Genomic DNA, 24,562 nt, shown 5'->3' with positions numbered 1-24,562 from the left:
GCCGCTTTGCCCAGGGGCAGGGGGCGGCCGCTCCACTGCTTTCCATTGAATTCGTCCTCTGTCACCTGTGACTTGAGGCTAGGTTGGATGTGGGATTCGTAGGGAAAGGGAAGGAGGCACAGCCTGGGGACACTGGCTGGGGAGGAGCTGGGGTGCTACAAAGGGGCTGAGCGGGAAGGTGACAGGCTGACTGGACTCACCTTTTCCTCAGGCTGGGCCTGAGGTCAGCCCTACAAAGGGAATCTTGGTTCTCTCCTTCTCAGTCCCCACCAGTGGGTGTCCCGAGCTGGGGCCAGGGTCCTGCAGCCCACTTACGAAGGGGTCCGTATTGGGTCTTATTAAAAGTCACCATCATTTTGTTTTCCTGTCCAATTTAAGCCCTATAAAAACTTGCTTAGACATCCCACAGCCCGAGTCCTCTGGAAACTCAGTTTTGAGAAGTGTCGTCTCCCAGATGAGGGCGCACCAAAGGGACGGGAAAGTGGCATCTGCCCTCTTATGTCCAGGGACCCCTTTGAACGTGGCTCCCCAGAGCCAGCCACAGCGATGAGAAGCCCTGGATACCCACGCTCACCATTTTACCAGGGACATTAGAGCTTCAGAAGTGCCTAGATCACTCTTGGACTTCAGAGCAGGTTAAGAGCTTCCTAACTTAGCAACTGTGTAACTGATGTATGATGATTTATTCCTATTTCATGTATCTCATCATTTGTGTTTTTCTCTGTGAGCGTATACAAAGTTCAGAGTGGCTCTATCTGCCGGTACCGTCCTTGTCTGTTCCTTAAGGCTGGAGGAAGCCGCAGGAACTCAGAAGGCTGTCGATACCTTTCCAGCAAGATACCATCTACAGCTGACTGAAACGGACAAGTAGCAAGAAACCAGGATGCAATTATGTCCTGATTTGGATGTTACCTCCTGGCAGTCCCGGAGGGAGCAAGTTAAGGCCATCGAGAGGAGGCTTAGGCACTAGAGAAAAGGGAAAAAAATTTTGAGGAGTCTACGTATTTTATCAGGGAATTGACACGAGATCTGGATTCTGATAGCATCTCCCTTCTGAGAACCACCTTGAGCTTCATTACTGAGTCTCATTAACTGACATAAATTGAGGGTTAGTCAGATGAAAACTAGAGGTGAAATATGCCTTTCCAGGAATGGACGTTATATTACCACTTGGGTAATCCATCTCAAGTCATTAATTCTCAAATTTAATAAAAAGACAGACGGCTAAGAATAGAGGTGCATCCCATTAAGCTCAAGCCATGGGTTCTGGGCAGCCTTTAATGATGTTTTTAAAGATGTGGAACTTCTAGGGAGATTAAGGACGTGAACATACTATCTATAAATCCGCAGGCATTTAAATAACCTCTGAGACAATCAAGGCGATGCGCTCACAAAGAAGCTTTAAATCAGACAACCCGTAATACGTGATGTAGAAAAAGTTCCAGCTTCCATAATTCTTTATTAAATATTTGACAAGTTGCATCACTTCTTTACAACGACTTCATTTTGTCACATTACTCTTCTGCTGTCAGGAAAACAATCCACAATTGCTCTTTAGATCTCCCAAGAAAAACGAAAAGCAAAAAGGATTTGTCCTTCAACTAAACGTTTTCTGTCTGTATCAAATTCAACCGTACTTTACAGCTATTCTGATTGTGAAAATGAGCATTTATCCATACGTTGTCTTCTAAAAAATTTCCAAGTTGTTTGGTTTTTAATCACTGTATCAAATGGTACTTGGCTTTATTTAGGAGGTGGGTTTATAATAAAAAGTTATGAAACATTGAGAATTCATTTGGAATGCTTGAAACTGTTTTTCACCTTAAAAGTCACTGTTTTTTCATGTTGCGTTTGATAATAGGTGCTGAGTTAAGAGATGACGGCATATTATATCATCATCTTCCTGGGGTGCTCTCAGGCTCTGAGGGTCAGAATTCTCAGGACACAGCTTGGAGAAAACTGTAGAAGGGACTAAACTCTCACTCCCTTTCGAAACCAGATTCCTCAAGGTAGGTGTAAAAATGCTATACAAATATGTAAAGATATATTTGGACAGCATATGTACGTATATATATTACATACATAGTAGTGAAGGAAGCACAAAGATATGCAAAGTTAACATGAAGGAAACCGTGACAATCTAGGTGAAATTAGTCTGAGAAAGAGGGGCAGACTGGTTTATGTAGGAGCACAGATGTGTGGACACAGGGTCATGGTCATGAGAAGGCTTACAATGCACTGATACAGATTGAGAAGGTAGTACACAGTCTGTCGCCAATGTTGTTATATTCTATCATTACTCATACAAACACAAAACCAACCAACACAAAGACATGCATCTTAAACATGCGTTGCTCTGCACCTAACACCTTTGACGAAGGGGAGCAGTCTAATGAGAGGTTTTCTTGGAAAATTCCATACCAACAGAAAGCTCTCCTTTTCTATGAAACATACCAGCTCACGTCCTAATGCTACAGCTTTGTCTCCGACGCACTGAAAACACTTTTGGGTCGGGGTGTGTGTGTATGCAAATGTATATACACTGTTCATTAAGGCTTCGATAAATTAAAAAAAGTGGTCCAAAGTATGTCACATTTTCTTCCCAGTTTCAAAATCTAAAGTACAAAGTGGAGTCTATAAGGATTTTTAAAAAAACACATCTCAGCCCTAAAATTGGCAGTTTTGACTTGACTTATCAAGATGTACCCTGAAGTCTGAATAAGACGGAGGTAGTGCAAGACCTCCTGGGGGGTCAGGACGGGAGCAGGCCAGGCAATTACCCTGCACAGCAGTGCCCCCTACTGGCAAGGCAGAAAATGACACCAGAGTCAGTACAGGGGTGCAGAGTCAGGGTGAGGAGGAAAGAGCAAACAAAGAGAAGCGCTAGCACAGGGCCTGGGTAGGGGCTTGAGAATTGATTAACCCAGGCTCTCAGAGTCTGTAATTTCAGAGGTGAGATACAAGAGCTAGGAAAATACTTGAGTCACGTGTGGAACAATTAGTAACTGTCAGACAACATGTACCATTGCTGTGTGATCTTGCCAGTTCCAAATTGGTTCTCTTGAAGAGCAAGTTCATATGCAGCAAATCTAACTGTTCTGTTTAACAATGAGATGTAGAAAGTGGTTCAAACATTTTGCAAACCATTTCTCTCAGAATCTGTCATTGCATCCTTATGTGGGAGGAATAATCCATGTCAGGTTGCTTTAAGCATCTGTCATCTGACCTTAGGGAGTATCTGACGTTAGCTACCAATGGGCCTTTGGTAAATAATGGCAAGTATTTCAGGAAAAAAGAAAGAGCACTGAGACGAATGCCTCGCTGTTTCCCGTTCCAGAGGCAGCAGGTAGAAAAGCAGCACACTCTCTGAAGCTAAGCCCACTGGGTGGACTTTCCAAATTCATCTTTAGGCTGACAGGAGTCAGAAATAGAAATACCCAGGACTTTACAGGTGGCTGTGATAACCGAGGTTTAAAAGACCTTCAACATGCGATATGTATGTAAACCCTGGCACGCACTGCACTTCTTAACCTCAAGGCAAAATGGCCCGGAACAACTCTGTTTCAGTGAACTGAAGAAGCTAGATTCAGGTAACTTCTAAGAAAGCAGAAGCTCTAAGAGACCCTGGACAGCGGAGTAGCGTTGCTGCTAAGGACTAGATGAGGTGACACCGCCGTCCTGCCGTCGTCCCCCAGGCCCGCTGACCGGAGCAGGCAGAGGCCCAAGGGACCGCCCGGCAGCCTGCCCCCATGCGGTGCATTTTCCTTACTGCCTTCTGTGGTTACGTCGCGAAGGTGATGGAGAGTGGTCATCAGCGTTGAGAGGAAACAAGATGGGTGACTATGTTAGACAAAGAGTGAAACGCTGAGAATTGATGAGAGCCAGGGAACGTTATTTGGATTAAAAAAAGAAAACCAAAACCCCCAAACAAACTCTAGACCCGGCACTTTTGAGCTGTCACTGAAATCAGATATTAAGGGATAGATGAGCTGAATTGTCATTCACAGTTACTGCCTTTCAAGTATTCATGGGGGTCTATTTCGGTAATTCTTATCTGTTCTTGGCACAGAAATTATCTTAGGATGGGTTTTCTTTCTTATTTTCAATACTTTGCCTAATTTGCATTTAGTGAATATTCTGATTATTTGGAATACACAGTTTACAAAAAGAAGAATCCCAGTTCTTAGACAAGAATCGCTGGATTTCTCCCCCTATAAATTACACACTCACTCTCAGAACCCATCCAAGCATACTGCTCTCCCAGGCTTTGGCATAAGTCATAAAAAGAAAGCCGAGTCTGGACCTGAGGGGCTACAGGAAGGGGGAGGTTTGCCACTGAGACATCTGTTACATTGAGTGATGGGAAAAAAATCCCACCAGTAGGTAAAAATAATGAACAATATCGTTTTTTCTAATTACGCAATACCTAGGTTTTCTGATCACTACTGGATTTTTAAAAATCAATACGAAAAGGGAACAATCCTCAGCTCTGGAGAAATCCACCTTCTTTTAGACACCTAGGCCTCTGCGCCGCTTCAGAAAACTCCTTGACAAGCACAAACATTCGTGGCTTCCCACAAGCCACCCAGAGCCGGGGTAAACTGAGTTTGTAACGCCAAAAGATCCTAAATGGAGGCCCTGAAACCACGATTTTATTGTCTTATCTACAACTGGCAAGAGGAGAGACGGCTAGTGTCCCCTGACTGCCACCACGGGTCTAGGACAACACAGGTTAAGAAGGACGGCAGGATTGCTGGACTCCCGCCCTGCCTCAAGCGTTCTCTCAAAACATGACAGAATTCTGCAACAAGGACTCACAAGCGGCCAAGGATCGAATCCCACAGAACCCTCCATCCCCGCCAGGACCAGCCGAAGAGCCGGACGTCAGGGGATCAGATCAAGCCTTCTCTCGCACGTCTAATCCAGCACACGACGGACACAACTTGGGCAGTACACGGTATGGACGCATGCAACATGTCACGGGGAACAAAACCCGGTTAGGTTAACTGTCTGTGAATCTTGGCAGCGGCACAGAAATCACAGAACGACTGGCGAGGACGGGTCTGCAGGCTGAGCTTTACAGCCAGGCTTTATATGCCAGCAGCCAGCTTCACGATTGACAGCTATTGCACCGGAAAGGCGTGTGCAGAGGGCAGACATCAGCCTCACAGTCAACGCGCCTGACAAAGCCCTCCCAGGAACCAGATGTGGCCTCCACGTCGTACATAACGCGCCTCCAGAATTGGCGCGGCTAGAGCAGAAGTTGGTTATTTAGCCGCCAACAGCAAACGTGTACAAACAGGAGGCTGCACAGGCCTGGTTCCCACAGTTTCAAATCGCGCAGTGCCAAGTTTCGTTCAAGTGTCTCTACTGAGAACAGCAAAGAGGAAGACATGACAGAAGAAGGACTGTACAGCAGCAGGAAGGGTTAAGTAAATAACTTCTCTTATGAGAAAACGATAGTCCAACCCTGCCTCAAGTGTGTTCTAGCACACGTAACTGCCTCTAAGGAATAATGGTGTGATTCCTTCAAGTCAACACAAAGTTTGTCATGCTATGTTACAATGCTCTCAGCCTGCAGCTATTATGCTAAATTTGTACAAAAAACGTAATTATCCAGTTTGTTTTCATTCTGAGCATGGAAAAAATCGTCATGATGCCTAATGTTATGGTTTAAATTCTCTCCAAGTATTTGTCTGTAGGAGGCTTTCGGACAAAAGTCATTCTTCCAATGCTAATCAGGTAGGGCGTGGGGCTGTCCAAGTACTTTAAAAATGTCACTGACATTAAACCTGGCGTGAAATTCAAATACAAAAAAATAATATGCTCACTTTTCCAAGTACATGAGACATCTTTAATTGTAGTGAAATAAAATCTGCAAATCGGTCTAAATCATTTTAAAAAGTAAACATGAGTTGTAATACTATACCTGTAGAGTGATTAATTCCATTCGCTGTCATTATAAAGTATGTAAAATATTTATTAAGGGCTTGGCCTACAGAGGCACAACATAAATAGAATAAGTCCTCCTAAAATGTAATTAGTATACACATCAACCAGTTGGTAATCTGTGGTGGAAAATGCAGGAACGCAACCTGGGACTGGGTTCCCATGTTGGCGCGTGGGCAAGTCGCGGGCGAAGGCTCTGCTCCAGGAGTCCGCGCCGTGCGCTGCTCTCTGCCAGCATCTCTGCAGAGTCTGTTAGGCGAATGCAAAAGTGCAAGCAGGACTTGCATGAAGAACAACCCTCCCGAGGCCGGGGGCACTTAATCCACCCCCTCGAATCCTTGGGCATTTTCCACAGCCATGAGAAGCTTCTCTCGTAAATCTTCAAAGGTTTCATATGGAGGTAAGTCAAGGCGATTAAAGCTGCAAAAGTTAACAAGGAAGCGTAGGTAAAAAGCCATCATCACTGCCCTTTAGTTACCGCAGCACTTCCTAGATCTGGCTAAGGGGGCACTTGGTGTTCCAGCAGGAGGATGTCAAAGTCTCAACTCGCAAAAATATTTCTGATTATCGAAAAGTAAATTCCAGCGATGACACTGCCCACACCAAACATGCTATAGTAACCTACGGGGGAAGAGAAAGGAATTTTCTGATCGTCCATGAACCCTCTCTACTGGGACCAAACGTGGATCCTGGAAAACCCTGCCAGGAAGGGAGACAAGACAGGCAACGTAACTGACATACACACAGAGATGTCAAAACCCTTGAAACACAAAGAACTTCCGCAGCAGGATGAACCGAGGCTGCATCTGTTTTTAACGCTCTCCTTCATTCGACACTATTTTAGGAAGCCCCAGCGCTTCTCCACGTAACATATCGCTTTGTCTTTAGCGCAGCCCTGTGAGGCACGTTACGTTTTCTCAGTCCTGCAGATGTGGGTCCCGGAGCCCAGCGGTGGGTCAGCATGCCCCAGGTCTCACCCCTGACAGCACCGCAGATGCGAGACCAGAACCCAGGCTGCCTGCAGCTCTGGGACCCCAACACTGAGCTACCCTCTAACCAAAGTCAGGCAAGTCATCAACACGTGGAGTGAAAAGCCTCACTTATAAGAGGCCCCTACATACCTTGAGGCTTTGGCAGGGGCGTTACAAGTCACCTCGGTGACAGTGAGGTCTCCATACATACATGCGACCTCTGTGAGCAAAGGACTGCACTTGTCCATGGGACTGAGTTCAAAGTCTGTCTCTGCCACCGGCCAGCTGTGTGACCTCAGACAAGTCGCCTCCGTCCCTAAATCTGTCTGCTCTTCTGTGAAATGGGGAGACTGCTGCAGAGTGCTGGGAGGGTCAGATCAGAACATATAAAGGGGGTCTGGCACACAGCAAGCCCCAGAGCCAGCGACCATTGCCATCACTCACACACCATTCACCGCCGGCCCCCACTGGGCATGAGGAGCTAGAGCCCCAGACACAGAACTGGTGCCCGTGCAGGTGGGCTGCTGGTGGGCACCTGTCATGACGATAGCCACACGCACACACACACGTACACACGTGCCTTCGTTCACGATGCTTTAGTAAGAGCTAACATTTGTAGAGCATTTGCCCCGTGCTAGAACCATTAAGGACTTTTCATCTATCACCTCAGTGAATCCCAGCAACCAGCCTGTAAGGTAGGTACTGCCTCATCCCTATTTATAGAGAAGGAATTCAAGGCACAGAGAGGTTGGGTAACTTGCCCAAGGTCACACAGTAAGCGGTAGAGCCAGGATTCAGCCCCAGGCTGGCTCCAAAGCCCAGATCTGCTTCTGCTGCCTCAGCATTTAAAAGTGCTCGCTCCTGGCACTGACATAGGTTTCCAAGCACGAGCAGAACAACTTCTTATGTTTTAAAAGCTAATGATTATCAGCAGCAGTAGGAAACAGACACATGTCCATGGTGGGCCCTTTAACAACCCCTAAAGTATTTAGTAAGACACACTGAGCTCTGAGATTGTTTTTTTTTTTTTAACAGTCACCAAACATCAAAAGACACAGCAGAGCAGAACACCGTGCTTCTCAAACCAGAGGTCTCAGAAACCCAGGAATCCTGAAGGCGTAAGTCTAAAAGAAGTTTTCAATTTTTGGTTTTCATCATGATAATGATTTCAAACATCATTCCACCAGTGACAGAGACAGAATTCCACTTCTGCAGGGTATACTTAAGAGAAGAGGTGGCTGTCGTCTTGATTTTAAGTTGGTATTTCACAGTCCAGGGCCTGCAATCCCTGTGGGGTTTCAAGGATCTGTGGCCATTTTTTCCCTTGAAAAAGGTCCATACATTATTCAAGTTTGAGAAATACTGGAGTAATGGAGAGAGAAAGGCAAACAGGGGAATGTTAAGAGCTGAGGTCTGGAATTATGTTAGCGCTCCGTGCCTCAGTTTCTCCATCTGTAAGGAGAGGGCAGTGATATGACCCACCTTTTAGAGTCGTTGTGACGATGATATGGGTTAATATACATGAAGTGCTTAGGGTGATGCCTGGAACACAGTAGAGCTTAACAAGTGTTACCGTTACTTCTGACGTCAGGAGACAGGGCTGGCCTGCCACCAACTAGCTGTGTGACCTCATTAACCTCAGTGGCTTCAGCCTCGTCGTGTGGCCAAAGGAGGTTATTTTTAGGTGGGTCTGTGATTCTTAGTAAAGCGGAATTTTAGATATCCCAGCAGTGACCTTTGACAGAACAGAGGAATGAAGGCCTTTAATGCTGAGACACTCAGCAGTTACGTCTGAGAGTTTCATGAAAGCTCAGAGAGAAGCAGCTCCACCCGCCCTTGCTCTCCTAGTAAATCAGGTTTTAATTTTGAAGCTTAATTGTGTTTTTTACATTTTCATAAAACATGGAAGAGATTAAACATACGTGTGGCTAGGTTTTATTTCGCCACATATACGGCTGTCGCTGTGAAGCAGCCAGCAAAGCGCCTGTTTCCTACGTTACAGCGGGAGGCGGGGCTGGATGGAAGGAAAGCCACAGCAGAGAAAACAGAGTAAGTCCCACCCCACCAGCCGGTGTGGCTTCAGTAGAACCAGCGCTCTCCTCTTGGTCTGGGGAGAGCATCATTGAAGGAAAAACTCCTTGAATGCTTTAATCCTGTGACACACAGAGAAGAAGCCAGGCTTTGGTAAGAGCTGGAGGGGTTGCTTTCCTCCTGTGTGTAGACCTCTGTGCTGCCTAAGGAAGAGCAATGATTCTACACCCTAGCTGTCCTCACCAACCGCCTGGGCAGCTCTGAAAACCCCACGGCCCAGATCACACACCAGGCCAACTAGGTCAAAATCTCTGGAAGTGGGACCCATCCCGGCACCAGTATTTTTTTTTTAATGCTTTCTAGGTGGTTCCAACGTGTAGCCAAGGTTGAGAGCCGCTGAGTACAGGGTCTTATCTGGGCAGCCCCTTATTTTAGTGGTGGCTCAGCACGTGAACTCCGAAATAGAAGAAGAATCCAACTGCAAGATATCTGTCTACAGGGCCACAGAGGGTCATGGGATGAACACTCAGTTACTCGGTTCTCTTTGAAGAGTCTGGAAAGAAAGTGAACCGTATCACAGAGGCAGTAGCTTAACTGAAGTGGTCAGGGGTTGGAATCCTGGCAGACCCGAGTTCAAATCACAGGATCTGGGAGCCTGTGCGCTACGGGATCACGAGGAAGCTTCCCCAGAGCCCCCAGGAAGGCTAACAGTGCACTTCAGGCTGCCAGAAGGTTGAGGGTCTGACCCACGCAGGACAGCCGCGCCCAGTGAAGCAGCTGTTCCTCCAGCTGAGTTTGGGAGCTCTCCCCCCACATCCCGCCAGTGCTGGGGCTCGGGTCAGTGCTGGCTGCCTTCCAAATGAAGGCTACTGAGCCCGGAAAGCTACACCTGACTGATTATCGTTTGGAACAAAAGCTCCACGGCCAGAACATTCTACCCCCAAGAATAAAGGCAGAGGATCAAGGGACACTGCCTGCTCTGGCGATCGGCCAGTTGTAGCGAGAACCAGCCCGCTCTCCCGGTGCCAGCGGGCAGGGACCACATCCGTTCCTCTCAGAGTCCTACGAATGGTAGAAATGGGGAAAAACGTGCTTTCCGGCGAGACGAGGGAGTCGAAGAGAAGCAAAAGGCCTTTCACAGCCCATTTTCCACAAACGCACCTTGATGAGATCTCTCTCCTAGCTGCGCTGGGCAGCACAGGACGGCCCAGTGGCCCCGGCAGCCCCAGTTCCCGTGGGAAAGGAGGATGCTGGGTGCTGACCAGCCCACAGGGCTCCCCCTCCACCTGCTTCCTAAGAGCAAGAAATCAAATCCTGTGGGGTGACCAACCCCGGGGACACGGCAGCCCGAGTGACAGGAGCTCCCGGAGAGCTCCTGAGGTCATCTCTGTGCCGGGTTTCACGAAACTCCTGGGGTTTCCCTCCAGGAAGGCCTCCTTCCCGCCCTGCACCCGGAGGCCTTCGGAGCACAGCCGTGCCCCGCACGTGCCTCCCTGAGCAGGGGTCCTTGGTCGGACCTCTGACACTCCTCTGGCCACACGCACGTTGCTAAATCTCAGACTTACGGGTTCTGGATGGCCATGGGAGGCCTTTCAAAAACTGTTGCCAAAGGGAATTTCATCCATGGTTCTAAACCATTTAAGGTTGGGGTAAAAACTCAATCTGTTCAGAGGCTGGGAGCGGTCGTATCCACATCGGGAGAATATATAGTGAAATCTCTGCTTCCCAGAATAATTAGGGAAGGACGGGGTTTGGAGGAGGAACTCCCCTCAGGAAGCAGGAATGGGGATTCAACCCTTCACATATCAAAAAAACCGGGCCCATTCAAATCTTGGGTGGTTTAATTTCACCAGCATCACTGTACGATCTGTATTTTCACCTGTATCACTGAGAGTTCATACTCTAAACGCTGAATGGTCAGGGAAAGTAGCACTCTAGCCTGTAGCCCAGCATCATACTCAGCTAAGTGTTTTAAAATACTGTCTGTCAACAACTGTGTGGTTTTTTGTCACTCACCATGTGTGAGCTCTGGGCAGTTTTTCAGGACTTCCCCATTGCTCTATTGTAAACAGCTGAGGACCATTGGAACCTAGACAAAAAAAAAAAGAAAAAGAAATGCTAAGAGTGCTCAAGGCAGTAGAACAAGACAAAGGAGGGGCTGAAGGAAAGGAAGGGGTGGGCAGGGCGGGCCTGGGGGTGAGCCTTGGGACACCCTCTGTGGCTGTGACGTCACAGGGAGGGGGGGGGGGGGGGGGGGGGGGGACGCAAAGGGTCTGCACGACCTCAGGACACAGACTCTGTGTCGCCATCAGAATGGAATCGCACCAAGCTGAACAGAGCCGACACAATAACGTAACGATGTGCAGACAACCACAGCCTTTCAATCCAGCCCTGGAAGTTTAAATTTAAAACTGCTTCCGGGGGAAAAACTGAAACGTGATGACCTTTAATATGTCGAGCAGAGAGTGACTTTTTCATCTATAGTAAGCCCTGAAGAATTCTGCCTCGTGGAGGGGAGGAGGGCTTTCAATGCTCAGTTTACAACCACACGGATGATTCCGCAAAATCTAGTTGTTTTTTGAATATATACCAAAAAACAAAAGAGAAAGAAAAAAGAGACCAATCTTATGGCTCTCTGTATAAAAACAAATACAACCCCCTGCTTTTAGATACAGGTAACTGCACAGACAGCTGAGGTGAGGGCACGCCGCCCCATCTCTTTCCGTGATGTATGTCTGTTGGGTCCAGGCGAAACCCACATGGCTAGAAGCCCGGGAGGCAGAGTCTTCGGGGGCCACAGCTGATGTCTGGGTAGAGACTCACGGTGGGAGGACGAAGTCTAACGGTACCCTGCTCACCGTAAAGTTCGGCAAATCCATTCATAGGGACTCGGGACGTCCCCGTGACAAACTGGAGTAACCGGATACGCTTTTCAGCGTCCATCAGCAGCACAGCCTATGAACGGAGGCAGAAGGTCATTATGCTCATGTAACACGAGGCACGTCTGCTGCAGTGCAGATGGGCAAAACTTCATCTTATTTATAGTGCAGTGGGAGACCTAGACAGTTGACTCTGCAACTTTTTTTTTTTTTTATGGACATCACAATACCAGCCTCTGCAACCTCAGACTGAGTGATCACAATGTCTCTTTCTTCTTCTGCCAACTGGTCAAAATAAGTGGTAAAAAAAAAAGCACACTTGGGACTTCCCTGGTGGCACAGTGGTTGAGAATCTGCCTGCTAATAATGCAGGGGACACGGGTTCAATCCCTGGTCCGGGAAGATCCCACATGCCGCGGAGCAACTAAGCCCGTGTGTCACAACTACTGAGCCTGTGCTTTAGAGAGCCCACGAACCACAACTGCCGAAGCCCGTGTGCCTAGAGCCTGTGCTCCGCAACAAGAAGCCACTGCAATGAGAAGCCCGCGCACCGCAACGAAGAGGAGCCCCCGCTCGCCGCAGCTAGAGAAAAGCCCGCCCGCAGCAAGGAAGACCCAACACAGCCAAAAGTAAACTAAAAAAAAAAAAGCACACTTGTTGATGGTACCGGGCTCATGTTTCTGTATGTGAGGCCTGACGGTCCCCCTGAGCCAGTTAGAAATACACACAGTTTGAGAGGGGGAACCCAGGTTACGAGGCAGGATATTTGACTGTAGCTAAATTCTCTAAAGACAACATTTTAGAAAAAGAAAGAAAAAGAGGCCAGGCTAGGCTTCTGAAATAATCTGTGTATCTTACATATCTGAATTATTCTAAGAATCGAGTTGGCTTCACTGGTAAAGTTACTTGAACTGATATTAAAAAAAATATATCCAAAATCAAGGCTGAGCGAAACTTGGACTAAGATGTTAGGATCTGAAGATTCTGCTTTACTTCCTTTTCTCTCTGCTTCTCTGCTGCACTTGAAATGTTATTAATAACAGACATTTAGAAATTAAGACAAGGTCAATAATTTCTTATTTCTGTAAGTAAATAATCAGCGCTTTTCCCCCTGTAATTCTTTCAAAGTCAGTTTACTGCCCTCCTTTGGACCCGCTCGTTACTATTTCACTTCTCTTCTGCAATGAAAAGGATGTAAACACTGGTCTTTAGAGAGTAAATCAGATTTCATTTGCATCTTTGATTGGAAGATGTAAAGATCAAAATGTTTGTTGGAATTAACAAAAAAAGTTGGGAAAATGGTTTTTGAAACCAACATGGCATCTTGGAAAAGTCAGCCCCAAAGCATGCTTTTGCCCTGAGAAGCCTCCCATTCCTATTCCCACTCTGGAGGACTAGTTCTAATTCTTGAATCCAATTATCTGTCTTTCAGGATCGTCCTACTCAGTGGTTTCCTCAAACAAAAGCACTTTAATAGGTGGTCGAGGAAGACAGTGTAGCCTATTCAAGACAGCCATCCACCACAGTTCCAGAAAAGCAGCGGTGAGGGCTGCTTCTGGCTCGGCGGGCCTCTTCTCTCCCCCAGGAGGCCAGGTACCAACACAGCCCCAAATGCAGCAGCAAGACCACGGGAAGGCAGCACAGGACCCCGGACTCTGGCCTTACCTTCCAGAACCACTGAATCACAGGGTGGTTCGGGCAGTAGCCGTTCTTGTAAATAGAATGTTGTCGCCAGTCGTTCACATCCACGTCGCCAAGGCCGCACATCAGCAACTGGGAGGGAGATGGACCAGATTTACCCAGAGGTAAACAGGGCACACCGTGAAAACCGAAGAAATACACCGGAGAAAAGGCCTTTCCTCAGTGCCGGCATCACGTCACGTGCAAAGCAAGATAAGCCAGCGAACCATAAAAACAAATGAAGGGGAATACGTGTTCCACATCCTACCTGCCTCTGCAGATCAGAGACTGAGAGGTAACGAGGGGGACCCGACTCTAAAGCTTGTACAGGCCGCCACATTTCATGCTGGAAATCAGAAGCCCCAATCAATCACCTTCCCCGCCCCTCAAATCGCAGCTCGGTGCTCATAGATTTTCTTATGCTCCATTTACATCTGCTCTTTCATTACTCTGGCTGTTTCCTCTTCTGAGAGGTTATGTGTCTCAACAGTTGAAAATAACCTCCCCACCCACAGTAGAATTAGTGCTTTATGACAGCAAGAACTCATCTTCCCGGACCGATCCACCAGGTGAGGGCAATCACCTCACCTGCCTGGTGGCCCACGGCTGCAGACCTGTCCTAGCGCTATACTTGCAGCTCTGACTCACCAGTCTTGGGTCCACTTTTCTTATCACCTAACCCTCCTAACGAAGGAATGATACTCCCGCAGAGGCGCCAGCGTACAGTGGAAAAAGAACGAATCCAGAGGCCTGAAAACCGGCTTCATGGGCCTGACTGTGACGAGACCCTGTGAGGTCATTAACCTCTCCCTGCCTCAGTCGCCCCACCTGCCAAACAAAGGGCTTCCTCTACATGATGTCTGTGACGTCATCTATCTGGACGTTTCCATTTTAAGGTAAAAGAACAAAAGCCAGCCTACGGGAGACACGTCACTGGACAAATGGCCGGAGTCCTGTCAACAGCCTCTCAGCAGACAAAGCCTTCCTCCTCCTGTTTCTCTCAACATAAGGCGGGGAGACTCCTTTGCTTTTCAGGTTCCAAGTTCTCATCTACACCGACACAGAGAAGCTGGCACAAGCTACCATGAAACCACCTCCTGCCACCACCTTCTTGCCTCTGCCGGGCTTTCACTCCGCAGCACAGACCACTTCGATTTCACGGAGCCCCCTGCTCTGCAGCCCCTCGGGGGCGCTCACACCCACCCCCCGGCCGAGTCCCCATTCGGCTGCCACGGTGGGTGCGTGGAGGACCGGGGTCCTCAGCCAGCCCCACCCTGGGAGCAGGGTGCTGCCACCCCAACTGGCTGCTGCCACCCCAGCTCCAGGCTGTGAACCAGCTCAGCGGGCCTCCCCCTGTCTGCTGCATCCCTGATCTGCCCTCTCCCGGGCAAGGAAGCTACAGGTGACTATTTCTGCTATCCCCTCGTCCCTGATCGGCAAACACGCCAGCCCCTAAGAGACCCGCAGTAGAATTCACCTAAGCTTACTCGCTAGGACATTAGGGATCAGAGAATACTAAAATACCAAGTTGGGAAGTAATGAGATACTTAAAAAAAAAAAAATCTCCTTTACACAAAATGTTTACAGTACAAACCTCCAGTTCATTTTCATCAAAAATTTTAATCAAATCAATAGGAAGCAGTTCCGTGAATCCCTGAAAGAAAAAAAGAAAAGCACTCTCAACACCTTTTTCCTCGAAAGAGACAAATTTTACAGGATAAACAAGCTTATTTTGGTTAGCCAGGAAAAATACACTGTTCACTGATGATTTATATGACAGTATTCAGTAATTTTAGTTCAGATAAAAACAGCAGAGTCACAAAATAAAAGTTTAAAAAGCAGTAGACTCCAGAAGATCCAGGTACTTGAGTAATTTTTGAAATGTTATAAAAATATGGGTTGCTGCAGGCAGGCGGATTCCAAAAGCCACTTATGACACATTGCTGTGAGTCAGGGTGTTCTCAAAGGCACAGGCCACAGACGCGCAAGCGGACCATTTAAAAATAAGGCAAAGATGAAATACGAGAGGAGGCGGTGTGATGGGTGGAAAGGAGCCAGGGAGCACAGACAGCCTGCCCCGGTCCCCAGACTAGGCACCACTGACTAGTGCAGTGACCTAGGACGGACGCTCCGTGTCGCTGGGCCTCGCGTGTGGCCAGTTTCTGAAAGTGTGATCACCTGGGATAGGGCCGGGTAGGTTTCTCGTGTAAATACAGTATGAACCCTGCTGTTCTCCAGCGCCTCTAACTCACACGTTTCACCCTAAGTCCTGGAATTTTTCTGAGTGTTCTGCCTGGGTTGGCGCTATACTCACCATGAGCAGGTAACTGAACTGGGGTGAACTTAAGAGAGCATCGCCCAGCGAGAACCCTGCATCGATCGGTTCTTGTAATGTGCAGCTGGGACTTGTTCGTTTTAAGTAACTAATACCCATTATCAGGATTTAAAAAGGAATTGCGCTTTGGGTCAAAGGGAGCTGGTTTTTAAAATGAGGAAGCCCCTATTCTCTGCGAGGGGCCTCCCTCCTCAGGGGCCTGGGAGTATCACTGACATTAAATACTTGGGTCTGAGAAGTAACCACTTCACACGTTAATAAGGTGAGGAATTATTCAGACAGCCACGAGGAAAGGGCAGGGGATTTAAAAAAAAAAAAAGAAAAAAAAGTTCGACCAATGAGGTGGAAGGCATTATCATGGAGGGATGGCGTGACTGGAAACTGTCCCGAGTCCTTGCATTTCTTAGAACCCGTCACTGCAGCAAAAGGCAGAGATCCTCCCAGCCTTCCCTGGGTACCACCAAAAGCTGCAGGATGATGGTTCTAGCCTCTGTGGGGGAACCTGCCCTTCTGGGTCAAGTCTGTAAAGATTTCTCTTTAAAAGCAGTTAAGGCAAATTAAAAAATAAGAGCAGCAAAGCCAGAGAACACTGACCAAAAAAAAACAGACGAAAAGGTGGCAGTGCAGTGGCTCAATGCTCCTGCCCTGGAGACTGGAGATGCTGTGAGCAGTGCAGGCCTGACGTTCCTGCCCTGGGTCCCACACCCACGCCTGTCTCTGGGTGTGTGATCGCGTCTAATACCCTCCCTGCCCCCCAAGGAGGAGAACCGTCCTCTTTCAACCTAAAGGCACAGGCAAGACTCCCGGAGAACACGACTTACCTCCAAGAAGGCGTTCATTTGCTTTTGGACCCTGTTCACAAATCTCCACTGGATGACTAGGCTGTGGGAGGAAAACGGACAGCCCTTAACCACGTTGCTCATCACTCGTGTGCAGTTCTTTCCCCCCAGCTGCGACTGCTTCTCGTTAAGCGGGGCGGGGAGAAAAGCCCGACGGCGGCCAAGGAGAGGGAGGGCATATGCTGTGGCACGCGCTGCTCATTCACGGATTCTTTCGAGAATAATGAGCACATGTGGAACCTAAAATCTCACTAAGGGTTTCAGAAGAAAGACTGATTTCTTTTCTCCCCCCAGATCGAGGCTTCGTTTATCAAAGCTGCTTTATAAACGTGACTGTTTGGAGAAAAAGGGAAAATGGGGTTTGAACACATATGTATTTGGGCATAACGCGTGCACACACACACACATATGTACACACCCACATTTATGTACAGACATGTACATATTTTTAAGGGGAATACCCACTACAACGTATTTTATCATGTGATAATTCATTCTAGTATTCAACGTACTGATTTTCAAGGATGACATAATTTATCAGTACTTTACCACGAATACTTTTATACCAACACTTGGAGGATTAATGGTAAAACCTCTTGGAGTCACAGACAGCCACTGAAACCACATTCCCTGTGACAATATTTAGTGTACAGCAGAATTTACTGCCAGGCGTACCCACTTTGGATTCCACCTAAGGCATTCTGCCATGAAATAGCACAAGGACCCTGTCATGAAGGGCTCTCACATACGAGGTGGCACCATGGCAACGGCCCTCGAGGACCAGCCTGCTGCCCACTCACTGCTCAGAATATCGGGTTTTACTGGCTGTGCTGCAAGCACCAGCCCGACAGCCTACTTGCACCAGAGGATGCGGGCGGCAGGGAGCAGCCGGGGATTTCTATCCTCCTTTTTGCAGTGAAGCTAGTGGAGGCGCCCCGCAATTTGAAACCTAAAAGAATTAACTGCAAAGAATGACGCACAACATGTATCACAAGGTGCAAATACTCAGTCTCTCAAACCTAGTCACCCTGGGGTGTTGCTAAAAATCTATTCGAAGTCTACACTTTCTGAATGAAGACAACGGTGGCTGTCAGGACGTCGTCTGCTTGCTGAGACCGTCGAAGCTCAGCACAAGCGCCAATTAAGGTGAACAGGCAAGAAATGTAGTATCTTACTTCTAGTTTCTGATTAAGTGTAGCAAGCTTTCAGCTTGCAAGTGGAGAAGTCCATGCTCTGTCAGGGTCTCTAAGTAGAGACGCCAGCACTCTCCAATTCTTCCTGATTAGAAAGGAGAGTAGGTTTTTTTTTTTTTTTTTTTTTTTTTTGGCGGATGCTAAGGAAGGATGCTAAGCTCCTCAGCCAGTTCTCTGAATTCAAGTCCTGTGATCAACGGTGATGAGAGAGGACGGAACCCGGCTTGTTGAAATGGAGTTCTGAATGCAAACAAGGAGCCCAGGCCATGGCTGTAACTCACTAGATGAGCAGAAACTAGGATCCAGGAGCCAACCACCGTTAACGCTGACCTCGTCCCTGTTCGAGGACTAGCAAGGGCAACCTGGCAATCCTTGGAAGATACCAGAACGGTGAGCTCGAGGCATACGTATATACCAAAGAAGAAAATGTAAGCTGCCCAACTGTACCTTCTGCCCAGTACAGACTCCTAGGGTTACCCAACAGCTAGATTTCCAAAGGACTCAACATTTTGTCCCACCAAAGGACGCTGAGATTAAGAAAATTACAAACAGCAGGAACAATTCTTCATGTTTGCATGTGCTGAATTCTCCATCTCCATTTTAACTCTTCTCCTACATTTTCATTATGGAAAAGAGGTCAGGAGAGAGATGGAATATGTTCTCCTCGGTTGTTCCCAAATTTACCCCAACCGGCTGTTGACACTGCTCCATTGTTGTAATTCTCAATTTTAGACGAGATGCCCACAGGCTCCCAGAGTATTTGCCAAGTTACTCAACAGTGGCCCCTTTCTCTCCTCCCACTGCTCCTCTGTATGGCAGCAACACGAAGTCATGACACAAGCCAAACTTTGCATCCCATAATTCAGCTTCCTATTAGGCCAAGCCAGAAAGGAACTCATACTGTTAGAAGCGTGTCCACAATCTGCACGAACTGTTCTGGCAAAGGACGGCAACCGAACATGCTGTTCAATTTAATGAAAGAAAAGGCTGTAAGTAAGTGTGTACGTACTCAATGTATTCCCTTTTGTTTTCATTTGTTACCATTATTTCTGACCCATTGGGCTTCAGATCCACTTGATATGTCTGTAATTACAAAGATAAAACAACATCACCATCATGAAGTTACTTTGCATATTATCACTGAGTAATAACGTCTTACTGTAAAAGGAAGATAAGTAAAATTTATTCAGAACTCTTTCCCAGCAAATGGGCTCTGTGTCCAAGAGAATGTCTAACGAGGCTTTTAAATTGTTAAGATGCTACACACGTAAAGATGTTATCATTGAAGGCAAATTATTTTATGGTTATTGATGAGTTTTAATTATTCTTCATACATTAGCAACAATGGAGAACAACAATTTTTCCATCTGCTACTGACTTATCAAGAAATTTAATTATCTTTAACAGAAAAGACAGGATACAACCATCAAGACTGCAGAGATCCAGATTTGTTGCTGAAAATTAGATTTTATAGCCATAAAAAAAAGATATGTGGAATTTCTTTCAAAGGAGCAAAACACAGGGACTTAAAAAAAGAAAGATGCTGAGAAAGTCAGGCTGAGGGATGGATTCACCTGCCACCCCTGGGAACCCCAGGCTTTGATGTGCATCCAGACGCCACCTCCTGGCTCCTCAGCCCCGAAAGCCCCTCCCTCAGCGTGAGCCAGGAGTGGAAAGAGCAAAGCAGCTGACCTCAAGGCACAGCCTTCTCCTCTGCTCTGAGCCAGCCCTGGCTTAACATCAAAGGGTACAGAGCAATAAGTAGCAGAAGGGAAGGGAAGGGAAGGAAGAGGCCTACTGACCTAACAAATAAAATGTTTACTCTCATGGAAATTCCAGGGAAATAAAAAGGAAACAAATACCACTCACAGCTCCCCTATTCAGAGGTAACCACATGTGTGTTCTGGTGGGATTCCTTGTGGTCTTTTTTCCCACATCCACCAGGCTACACCTGAGAGGAAGCCAGGCCAAGCCTGAGGGTCAGGGTTCTCCAGAGTAAGCATCCAGCTGCATCCACCCCGAGGGACACAGATTCAAACCTGCAGCAGATCTCCTGCTTTGGCAGAGGGCCCTTTCCAGGGACCCCTCCCCAGCCCTGCCACACACGCGCGGGACAGACGGCCTCTCTGGCCTCAATATCAGATCCTGTTCCTCTCCAAACGTTTTCTCTGATGATGCACTTGATTATTGTTCCTTTTCAATCAAAGCCCACTGATCCTCTGTCTCGGCCCTTCATATTTTCTTCTCTGTCCTTTTTTTTGTTATTCGGGAAGGGATCTCGTTTCCCTCCCACGTGAGTGAGCTCCACTTTCCACAACATCAATTCAACGTTTTTACTGTCTGCAGTACGGACTTTATTTTTTAATTTTTTAACATCTTTATTGGAGTATAGTTGCTTTACAGTGTTGTGTTAGTTTCTGCTTTATAACAAAGTGAATCAGCTGTATGTATACATACATCTGCATATCCCCTCCCTCTTGCATCTCCCTCCCACCCTCCCTATCCCACCCCTCTAGGTGGTCATAAAGCACCGAGCTGATCTCCCTGTGCTATGCAGCTGCTTCCCACTAGCTACTGGTTTTACATTTGGTAGTGTAATATGTCAATGCTACTCTCTCACTTCGTCCCAGCTTACCCTTCCCCCTCCCCGTATCCTCAAGTCCATTCTCTATGTCTGCGTCTTTATTCCTGTCCTGCCCTAAGGTTCTTCAGAACCAATTTTATTTTTTAGATGCCATATATATGTGTTAGCATATGATGTTTGTTTTTCTCTTTCTGACGTACTTCACTCTGTATGACAGACGCTAGGTCCATCCAGCTCACTACAAATAACTCAATTTCATTTCTTTTTATGGCTGAGTAATATTCCATTGTATATATGTGCCACATCTTCTTTATCCATTCATCTGTCAATGGATATTTAGGTTGCTTCCATGTCCTGGCTATTGTAAATAGTGCTGCAATGAACATTGTGGTACATGGCTCTTTCTGAATTATGGTTTTCTCAGGGTATATGCCAGGAAATAGGCATGGAGGGAACCTACCTCAACATAATAAAGGCCATATATGACAAACCCACTGGCAACATCATTCTCAATGGTGAAAAACTTAAACCACTTCCTCTAAGATCAGGAGCAAGACAAGGTTGTCCACTCTCACCACTATTATTCAACATAGTTTTGGAAGTTTCAGCCACAGCAATCAGAGAAGAAAAAGAAATAAAAGAAATCCAAATCAGAAAAGACATAAAACTGTTACTGTTTGCAGATGACATGATACTATACATAGAGAATCCTAAAGATGCTACCAGAAGACTACTAGAGCTAATCAATGAATTTGGTAAAGTAGCAGGATACAAAATTAATGCACAGAAATCTCTAGCATTCTTATACAGTAATGACAAAAAATACGAAAGAGAAATTAAGGAAATACTCCCATTTACCACTGCAACAAAAAGAATAAAATACCCAGGGATAAACCTACCTAAGGAGACAAAAGACCTGTTTGCAGAAAACTATAAGACACTGATGAAAGAAAGACAATACAAACAGAGAGATATACCACGTTCTTGGATTGGAAGAATCAACATTGTGAAAACGACTATACTATCCAAAGCAATCTACAGAGTCAATGGAATCCCTATCAAACTACCAATGGCATTTTTCACAGAACTAGAACAAAAAATTTCACAATTTGTATGGAAACACAAAAGACCCCGGATAGCCAAAGCAATCTTGAGAAAGAAAAACGGAGCTGGAGGAATCAGGTTCCCTGACTTCAGACTATACTACAAAGCAACGGTAATCAAGACAGTATGGTACTGGCACAAAAACAGAAATATAGATCAATGGAACAGCATAGAAAGCCCACAGATCAACCCACGCACATATGGTCACCTTATCTTTGATAAAGGAGGTTAAGAATATACAATGGAGAAAAGACAGCCTCTTCAATAAGTGGTGCTGGGAAAACTGGACAGCTACATGTAAAAGAATGAAATTGGAACACTTCCTAACACCATACACAAAAATAAACTCAAAATGGATTAAAGACCTAAATGTAGGGCCAGACACGATAAAACTCTTAGAGCAAAACATAGGCAGAACACTCTATGACATAAATCACAGCAAAATCCTTTTTGACTCACCTCCTAGAGAAATGGAAATAAAAACAAAAATAAACAAATGGGACCTAATGAAACTTAAAAGCTTTTGCACAGCAAAGGAAACCATAAACAAGACAAGAAGACAACCCTCAGAATGGGAGAAAATATTTGCAAATGCAGTACGGACTTTAATTGCTGCTGTATTTTTACTCTTCTTCAAATCCTTCCCTCCTGCCGGGTGCCCCCTTCCGGCTGCTGTCTTCCATTCCATCCAGTTGCCCCCCGTGGTGACCTGCTCCTGTCCTGTGCAGGTCATGGCACTTTTTTGAAGATATTAAACAGTTCCGCTTAGGGAGTGGGATGGGAGGTCTCTTATAGTAAAACATCTTTAGTTCTTTGACAATTATTTGGAGGTCTGTAAGCAGTACTCATTTACACTTTTGTAGTCGATTGTTTGGGGGTCTGTAGTCAATATTCATTTACACTTTTGTAATATTTTTTAATAAGACAGTTTTTCTTTCTCCCCCCATTTATTCCTCAAAGATTGTCTTGCTGTTCCCTTCCATGATGAGATTTTTCTATCAGATCCACACCAACTGACAAGTTAATAAATCCAAGCCCGGTTCTGGATTTTGAGAGGCTTTCAGTACAGTTCAGCTGTACTAGAACAGAATGTTTTCTGGGAGCTGCAATTTCCAGAGCTACTGAATGAGAGGGTCAACCACAGATGAGACAGGGCGGGGAGGGGAAAGGAGAAAAACACTTCTGGCGCCTCCAAAAGCAGCCCCTAGTGATGAAAACTGGCAGAATCAGCCAGCACTGCTGAGCGTAGAGACACGGTTCTTATCAATGCTGGTGGTGAGGGTCTAACTGGTTCAACCTTTTGAAAAGATAATTTGGCAACAGGAGTCAAGATTTTAATGTGCATATGCCTTTTCATAATAATTTCTCTCTTAGGACTTATACCAAGAGAAAGAAATTGGTCAAGTGTACAAAATGTATATTCCAGGATTACACTCATCATACTGTTTACATAGTGAAATACTGAAATAGCCTCGATGCTGACCACTAGGGCACGGTTAAAAAAGGTACAGTCTATGAAACGGAATTCGGTGTAGCCATTAAAATGGTATTTACTGACATGGAAAGGTACCTACAATATACTAAGTTAAAACTGTATACACTGTACAATTCCATTTCTGTTGAAAAGATAAAACCTTGTGTGTGTGTTTACAGAGAATCATTCTGGAAGATACAAATCAAAATTTTACTCGTGATTTTTCTCTAGGTGGTAGGAACTATGAGTGACTTTAATATGTGTTTATTGTACTGACTTTATTTTTATTACTAAGATTAATATTTTGCAATCAGATAAATAAAATTGTTTTTGAAAGAAAAAAAGAAAAAATAACAAGACCGGACCATACTCTCTGTGCCGAGTAAGGAATTGTCGGCTGGGGCAGCCGTGGGTCACGTGGTTGATTGGGGCTCACGTGTAGGTCACATGGTTTCTCCGGGCAGGCAGGGAAGGGGGCCTCCAGGCCTGCTCCCTGAGCTGCTCCCTTAGAGTAAATCCTCCCCAAGCCCTAGGGGCCTCTCAGTCAGGCTTCCGCTGGTGTTCCACCCCCATCTCCCTCTCCTCACACACCACTTGTGGGCTGCTGTTCAAATTCCACTTTTTAAATTTTTTTTTGGCTGCGTTGGGTCTTCGTTGCTGCGCGCAGGCTTTCTCTAGTTGCGGCGAGCGGGGGCTACTCTTTGTTGCGGTGCGTGGGCTTCTCATTGCGGTGGCTTCTCTTGTTGCAGAGCACGGGCTCTAGGAGTGCGGGCTTCAGTAGTTGCAGCACGTGGGCTCAGTAGTTGCGGCACGCAGGCCCTAGAGTGCAGGCTCAGTAGTTGTGGCGCGTGGGCTCTAAGGTGCGGAGGCTTCAGCAGTTGTGGCACATGGGCATAGCTGCTCCGCGGCATGTGGGATCTTCCTGGACCAGGGATCGAACCTGTGTCCCCTGCACTGGCAGGCGGATTCTTAACCACTGTGCTAACCAGGGAAGTCCCAAATTCCACTTTTTAAATATAGTTCTCGTCTTGTGTCTGAACTCCTTCCTCAAGGACCCAACATGAAGACACTAACACAGTGCCTGGCACACAGAAGGGGATTAATAAGTGCTCGTAGAAAAAAACTGCATTTTCTTGAAGTCTCCTGGCCCAAGTATGAACTCCTCTCTCTTCTTCGTAAAGACCACAAAGATCAGAGGAAGCTCCGGGATGCAGCTCTCACAGAACTGGACCCCTCTTCTGTGGCAAGTGACAACTTCAGATTCACACACATCTCCCCGATCTTCCTCAGATGCTTTATGACAAATGTCTGAGGAGTCCACCGAGAAATTGTCTAGGTCAAATCGGGTATCCTGAACCCAGGCAGAGGAAGGCCTCACTGCTTCTGCTCGTGTTACTGGGCGCTGTCCTCATCCTCCCCAGCCTCTCCCAGCGGCCGGCCCACCTTTCTGCTTTCATGCTTCCTGTAGCTGCCACCAGCCCCACTTCCTTCACCTGGTCTTTGAGGAACTACCTCCTCACTGG

At 46.6% G+C, this 24,562-nt stretch overlaps 1 protein-coding gene across 10 annotated transcripts in view; it reads right to left on the bottom strand.

Moving 5' to 3' along the window:
• Positions 1–1,430: 1,430 nt before the first annotated feature.
• NEDD4L (NEDD4 like E3 ubiquitin protein ligase) overlaps positions 1,431–24,562 on the bottom strand; it is a 344,189-nt gene continuing 321,057 nt past the window's right edge. For all 10 annotated transcript variants that reach the window (XM_027118610.1, XM_027118611.1, XM_027118612.1 and 7 more), the window contains 7 exons: positions 18,887–18,960; positions 16,667–16,727; positions 15,105–15,164; positions 13,496–13,603; positions 11,810–11,906; positions 10,968–11,040; positions 1,431–6,369 (listed from right to left, as the gene is read on the bottom strand). In XM_027118610.1, the coding sequence (XP_026974411.1) occupies positions 6,267–6,369; positions 10,968–11,040; positions 11,810–11,906; positions 13,496–13,603; positions 15,105–15,164; positions 16,667–16,727; positions 18,887–18,960 (576 nt within the window). In that variant the 3' untranslated portion in view covers positions 1,431–6,266. The remainder of the gene's footprint in view (positions 6,370–10,967; positions 11,041–11,809; positions 11,907–13,495; positions 13,604–15,104; positions 15,165–16,666; positions 16,728–18,886; positions 18,961–24,562) is intronic.

This window comes from Aethalodelphis obliquidens, unplaced genomic scaffold, assembly GCF_003676395.1.
Source record: "Aethalodelphis obliquidens isolate GAN/ISIS:26980383/991018 unplaced genomic scaffold, ASM367639v1 scaffold19, whole genome shotgun sequence".
NCBI lineage: Eukaryota > Metazoa > Chordata > Mammalia > Artiodactyla > Delphinidae > Aethalodelphis > Aethalodelphis obliquidens.
This window is presented reverse-complemented; position numbering and strand designations above follow the sequence as displayed.